Here is a 7,500-nt window from a genome sequence, read left to right as displayed (position 1 = left end):
TACGTCCATGCAGACACACACAAACACACACACAGGAAAACATACAGTATATCCTTGAACACACGCTTTCAGGCACACAACACACAAATCCATGTACATACAGACATACGGGGTCACATTAATTCACACAGCCACTCCCTCTCTCGCTCACACACATACATCTACTCCCTCTCTCTCTCCCTCACAAATCTACTCCCTCTTTCTCTCTCTCCCTCAATCACTCCCTTTCTCCCTCTCTTTCTCTCTCTCTCTCAATCATTCACCCCCAGACCCACAAACACTGACACACACAGACACACACATACACACACACACACACACACACACACACACACACACACACACACACACACACACACACACACACACGCGCGCGCGCAACATTGCTCATGAATAGATACAGGCGGATGCACAAGCAGGACATGAACAACTGCTCGCATGCCCACATGCAGACACACCTGCCCTTTGACGCATTTAGTAAGAAAAACATACACGTATACACACACACACACACACAATCACTTGTGTGCATGCATGCACAACATTGCCACATACAGACACACCTGCCCCCCCAACCTAGTACATTTATTTACATGTGCACACATGCATAGACACAAACACACACGTGACACCGACACCAAAGCACATACATGTAGGCTCAAAATGACCATTATTATTGTTAAGTGTTTGCTGCCTGGACGTGTAAATGCACTTCACAGGCACAGGCACAGGCTCTGAGCTCAGAGCATCCATTAGAGCCAAATTAAGTATTTATCTCTTTGCCATTAAGTATAGTTACGTTGTTTTTTTATAATACTGTCAATTTCATCATTAGGCCACGTTCCCTGGTTATTCACTATATAATTGTGTGTTTTTGTTTATACAAGCCATGAGAATATAAGAACAACTTATGTAGAAAGACCTCATCACATAAATGCCCCAAAACATATAGCAAACTATACACATCAACTAGAATGTATCAGTGTCAACTGTGTGGTTTTTGGTGTTGGTAAGTATACTGGCTGTAAGCTAGTTAGCTTGCTAGCTTTAGACAGAACCCTCATATTGCAACCAACCAACCAATCACAGGGCTCCAGCAAAACACACCCTAACCCCCCTCCCCCACTCTCCATATGTGCATGCCATGATTATTAACCTGGCCCAAACTTCACATGATGTCAGCCAACATACGGCACTGAAGCCATAAACTGCAGCTCTGTTGGTATTAGTCAGAGTGTGCGTGTGTTTGTGTTTGTGTGTGTGTGTGTGTGTGTGTGTGTGTGTGTGTGTGTGTGTGCGCATGTGTGTGTGCGCATGTGTGCGTGCGTGCGTGACGTGAACCACTCAGGTATGAAAATTACGTAGTTTAGGGTCTAAAACACCACCACACAATGTGACAACAAAGTACTCAAAAACATCACAATTAAAATAAGAAGAAAGAGCTGGGATGGACATAAAAATGATTGAACTGTTTACTCATTCACCAGTGTTCTCACAACACAACAAAGCAGCACAAACATATACAAACACACATACACACAGACACACACACACACACACACACACACACACACACACACACACACACACACACACACAGCAAGGCATCCAGAGCTCATGGCTGTATGCGCTTACAGCTGTATAGCTCTGTGGGTTTCACATTAACCTGTCAGATTTTAAACTTACACTTTAAACTTAGCTGATGTGGTTTCATTTCAGGACACTCCCTGAAAATTCTCGGAACCAAAAACTAGCACTGAACCAAATTAGGAGGGCGTATATTTCCACACACTTGTGATATCAGAAGTGTCAATCTGACAATAACAAAATGCACCTGCATGCTAGCATGTTTCTGGGCTGTGTGATATCACCGACAATTGACTTCCACACTTCACCTGTCTGATACCTGCTATATCTCACACCTATGAAACCCTGTCAGCTCACAGGACGATGCAGAGGAGCCTGACTCCCAGGACAGAACCGCTGCGCTTGTGCAACCGCCATCCCACCTGTGTCAAACGTCACCTGTGACTGGGCGAGCTGTTAACACCTGTGAGTGAGTGGGCATGCCTCACCTGTGGTACTGGGCCTGGAAGAGCTGGAACTCCTCCTTGATGCGATCCAGCGTCTCAAGCACAGTGAACTTAGTGTGCTGCCCAGGCAGCAAAGGAGCCTGAGACAGAGCGAGGAGGAGGGAGGAAGAGTAACGGAGAGGGGGAACAGGGAGAGAGGGGGGATTGTTAAAGAGAGAGGGATTTGGAGAGTGAAGGGAGATGAGAGAGAGGGAGGGAGAGAGGAAGAGATGAACAGGGAGCAAGAGGGAGAAGGGGATGAGAGAGAGAGAGCGGATACAAAAGAAAGTGAAAGAATGAGAGAGGAAGAGATAAATGTTAACAAACAATCTTTCTTAATACCCAACATTTTGCTTCGTTAGTTGATTGATGAGGAAAAATTGCTGTTTACTTTACAATAGTGTTGACTGCTATTGGACTTGAACCATCTTTCAAACAAAGCATACACACTCACATACACAAACACACACACACACACACACACACACACACACACACACACACACACAAAAGAGAGTGTTGATACACACAACACACACACACACACACACACACACACACACATACACACATACACACACACACACACACACACACAAACACAGAGGAGAGTGTTTAGGGTGAACATTCACCTCCTCTCACATAAGCAACCTATCAAACACAAACAATTAACGTGCGGTGGCCTCGGGCTGTTTGTCACTGATGTGCTTCTCTGCTTTGCACCGTGGTTAACGAGGTAAGTGGGGAAGACGCCCCTCCAAGCCCCTCACGAGGCAGGGCAGGACTCACACTCTCACAGGGCAGGACTCCTGCAACATCAGGTAACTGGGCCTCGTGGACTGGACTACCTGCACAAGGAGCTGAGAGCGGAACAACTCCGTCTCCAGCTGAGCTGCCACTGACCTGCCACTGCTATTCTGAGACAGTAGTATGCTGAGACAGAACTGAGGTATGCTGAGACATTACTGATGTACGCTGAGACATTACTGAGGTATGCTGAGACCGAACTGAGCTATGCTGAGACAGTATTGGGTTATGCTGAGAGAGCATAGAGCTGAGTCAAGACATCACAGGCTGTTTTGCAGGGACTACCTGCTTAGGTGACTGGGTCTCTATCCTCTTCCTGAGGTCATGGACACAACTTCACAACAGCAGGCCTTTGTCCCCAACTGTGCTAAGATGTAACTTCCACAGACGGAAGCTCTGCTATGGTGTCTCTAGACTTCTCCCAAGACATCACTGAGCTGCTGCTGAGCTGTGACGAGACGTGAGATGCAACTGAGCTTCCGCTAAGCTGTGCTGAGACATGGCTAACTGTCGCATCAGCGCTGCTCCTGCTTTGCGACGTCTGTGCAGGTGACGGCGCCTGCCTGGTTGCTCTCTTCCGGAGGCTGCAGGCTGGTCCGCCCACACACAGTGATCTGACAGCAGGAGGAACCACGCCCTCTCTCTCTGCTGGGTCTCGCTGCAGTATCTGGCATGCCCCTGAGCTCAACTCAACGTGGCAAGACTAGAGCAGAGAAGGTGAACCACAGCCAGAGGTGGGACACCCTGACTTCACAAAGTTAAAGTCCTACTATGTACTGGTTCCACCTGTGCACTTGAAACAGGTGATTTCACTGACATGCTCATCTACCTGGCCTGAAGAATTGTGCTCATTAGAATTTTCTTGTTTAATATATGGAACAAACACATGCCAGGGATTTCTAGGGGTGGGTTTCCTATTTCTGACTGTGGCAAGAGCACTTCCACACTGTGCTCTCATTAGTGTTGGTAAAAGCAGTGGCAGCTAGTGCCTGTGCTGAAAGGCACAATCAAATAGGTCAGAAGAGGAAGTCGCACAGGCTTTCTAAACTCTGCCATCTATATACTGCTGAGAAACAAGATATATGGGGGTGGAGGGGAACATATGCTGTGCTGTCATTAGGCAGCTTTTCAGTGAAGGAATCATTTGCGGAACTCAGGAACTAATTCAGGAACTTGAATTTAGGAGCTGGTTCTCCTCCAGACATTACTGCTAGGGCCAAACGATACGATAAGCCCTTGTGTCAACAGTTTCTTCTTCCAAACACTTTAAACATTGCATGCCACTAACCACTAGCTTATGTTCACAGTTCCTGAATTGTGGTGAGAAGAAAAATAACCTGAAACTTGATCAGTGTTTTTGGTGATCAGTTCTTCGAATGGCTCCGAGCAGAAAGGTTTTTATTAACAGGTAACAAGGCAGCAAAATGCAAAGCCCAGTGTGCTGGCCCATCCATATCACAGACAGGCCACTTCTGTGTAAATACACAAACAGTCTGTGGGCTCTATTTTAATGGTCTAAAACGGAAGTGTCTTTGCGCAAAACTCAAGTCACTTTGTGGGCGGATCTTGGGCGCTGATGCTATTTTACCGGCGGGATAATTGACTGTTGCGTCCGACTCAAATCTAAAATGGGGTGGTCTGAAGTAGCTATATTAATCATGGGTGTGGTTTGGGCGTAACATGCAATAAACAACAGGTACGCTTGTTCTATAGCTGATTGCTATTATGGTAGCGTATTTGCCAGGCGCAGCCAGGAGCGTTCACACAGCACTATAATCACTGTTCAGTTGGGAACAGTTAGCTATTGATTTTTCCTCTTGACAAAATGTAATACAGAATTGTCACAAAGACATACTTTCCATTGTTTGGCATTACTATCACTGAATCACGAGGTTATGAATGCATGGTGATATTTTTGCAATGTACAATGTAATCTAACATTACCTCTCTATAGACAATGCATATCTTCTGTCAGTTAATCTCTTCTCTCCCGTGCTGCCGCTAGGGCATTTGTGTTAAATGGCATCGGCATGCAATTCAACATCACGTCTCCTTAAGTCCTCTAATATTTCCTAATTTATGTCATCAACACACCCGTGATTCGTGAAAATGTGTATGCTAGATTTATGCCTATTTTTTCACATCTTAATGGACACCACACTGATTTCCCTCGAGTGGTAATATTTTTCTTTGAAATTATGTATGGTTTACAGAAATGGGAACTACATTGTATAGATGAGAAGAGCGAAGTGTGCGTTGCGCAGCACAGACGGCCAAGCAAGGGCTCCTTACCATCAGGTAACTCAACAACGAGAAACAGTTTCCATGTTGACCTAACTTTCAACTCTGCACAGTATCCCATTAACTGCATGACAGTAGGCTATTTAAAATATTTTCTGTAAAGTAGAGTTTGTAAACACATTATCATCAACTTAATGCACGCACAACATTTGTTTGAGCAGGAGAGAGAATAACAATGAATGGATGCAGCAACTACAGAAATTGTAGTCATACTTGCTGCTTTCTTCTACTATCTATGGTTGCTGGTTAACAGCACATAAAAAGCTGATTTAAGCTAATTCACTTCAAGGCCATCATGGATATAAAATGTTTTTTGAAAATAACGAAAGAATGGAGGGAACATAGCAAAGCTTGGAGTTATTTCAGATGGGCTACAACAAGGTAGGCAAAATTATGGTGCTTAAAACCTTAGCGCAGCTGGAATAATGCTTAGGCTGATGTTAAAGCACACGCGATGTTTAAAGCCATACACAACAGTAAATTGGAACAAAACTAAAGGTAACTTTAGCCTTTATAAGGCTGTATAAAGTTGTCCAAATTAATAGGTCATAATTAGGCGTTGTTGTTGTAAAGATATTGCATGTAGATGTTGTAGCCTACTATATAGGCTACTAAATTTTTAGGTCACCAATGCACGAACAAAACCGGGAAATGGACAAATATCATCAAGGCTTTGAATTTTTCCGTCTGTGCACGGGGGTGTCTGTAAATTGGTGTGCAACGCATTTATTCATGCAGGCCTGTGGCCATGCATGCGCCTTTAAAATAGCATCTGAATTTGTGCCACAGACTTTAGAACAGGGAGGTCCTGTTCTGTGGCGGAATTGTTTTCTGAAACTGCAAAATATCAACAGTGAGCGTTTACCGAACACGCCCCGTCTTTTAAGCTGAACCCCCCTGTGAAATTAATCAATTCCCTAATTTACAGGCATGTACCTGTGGAGGGAAAATTCTAATATCGCTGACTGCAAAATAGGAAAAACAAAAGCGCGAGTATACAAAGTCAATTGCGCTGGGACGCAAGATAGAGCCCTGTGTGTGTGCGGGAATATTCTGTGTCTGTGCTGTGGGTGTATTCTGTGTCTGTGCTGTGGGTGTACTCTGTGTCTGTGCTGTGGGTGTATTCTGTGTCTGTGCTGTGGGTGTACTCTGTGTCTGTGCTGTGGGTGTATTCGGTGTCTGTGCTGTGGGTATATTCTGTGCTGTGGGTGTATTCTGTGTCTGTGCTGTGGGTGTATTCTGTGTCTGTGCTGTGGGTGTACTCTGTGTCTGTGCTGTGGGTGTACTCTGTGCTGTAGGTGTACTCTGTGCTGTGGGTATATTCTGGGTCTGTGCTGTAGGTGTATTCTGTGGCTGTGCTGTGGGTGTATTCTGTGTCTGTAGGTGTATTCTGTGGCTGTGCTGTGGGTGTATTCTGTGTCTGTGGGTGTATTCTGTGGCTGTCTGTGGGTGTATTCTGTGTCTGTGGGTGTATTCTGTGTCTGTGGGTGTATTCTGTGTCTGTGCTGTGGGTGTATTCTGTGTCTGTCTGTGGGTGTATTCTGTGTCTGTGGGTGTATTCTGTGGCTGTGGGTGTATTCTGTGTCTGTGGGTGTACTCTGTGGTGTATACTGACAGACACAGACGGCTGTGAGCCACAGGAGGCAGCAGGCCGTGAGTAATCGCCTGCTAAAATATTCAACTCTCTGTGCATGAGTACACGAGCACTGCAGTGTGTGTGTGTGTGTGTGTGTGTGTGTGTGTGTGTGTGTGTGTGTGTGTGTGTGTGTGTGTGTGTGGATGAGGGGGACACAAGAGTAGTGTGGGGGTGTGTGTGTGTATGTGTGTGTGAGGGTACAAGAGCATGGCGTGTGTGTGCATTGTGGGGGGTGGGGGAGGGTGTACAGGAGCTTACAGTGACTGCATGGCTGCACGTATATGTACATGAGGGTGTGAGGTTGGGTTCAATCAACAATAGGGACATAGTGTCAGAGTATGAATATGTGTGTGAAAGGTGGCGGTAAGCTTTCCCCAGTGTGAGCATGCACAAACTAAATAGACACAAACACACAGACACACAGACACACACACACACACACACACACACACACACACACACAGTAGATACACACACAAACACACAATGTAGTTCAGTAACACTGTGGTAACAGAAAGATAGAGGCCAACACAAAGGCATACTAACAGGACTTATACCAAATGCCTAAATACATACACACACACAAACATCTAGGAAGACACAGAGAGAGAGAAAGAAAGAGAGAGAGAGAAAGAGAGGAAGAGAGAGAGAAAGAGAGAAAGGGAGAGAGAAAGAGAGAGAGAG

The 7,500-nt window shown here is 45.4% G+C and overlaps 1 protein-coding gene across 3 annotated transcripts in view; it reads right to left on the bottom strand.

The window, feature by feature from the left end:
• Positions 1-7,500, bottom strand: part of LOC125306544 (transducin-like enhancer protein 4) — a 21,912-nt gene that overhangs the window by 11,285 nt on the left and 3,127 nt on the right. For all 3 annotated transcript variants that reach the window (XM_048261966.1, XM_048261962.1, XM_048261975.1), the window contains exon 2: positions 2,076-2,173. In XM_048261966.1, the coding sequence (XP_048117923.1) occupies positions 2,076-2,173 (98 nt within the window). The remainder of the gene's footprint in view (positions 1-2,075; positions 2,174-7,500) is intronic.

Source organism: Alosa alosa, chromosome 1, assembly GCF_017589495.1.
Source record: "Alosa alosa isolate M-15738 ecotype Scorff River chromosome 1, AALO_Geno_1.1, whole genome shotgun sequence".
NCBI lineage: Eukaryota > Metazoa > Chordata > Actinopteri > Clupeiformes > Clupeidae > Alosa > Alosa alosa.
This window is presented reverse-complemented; position numbering and strand designations above follow the sequence as displayed.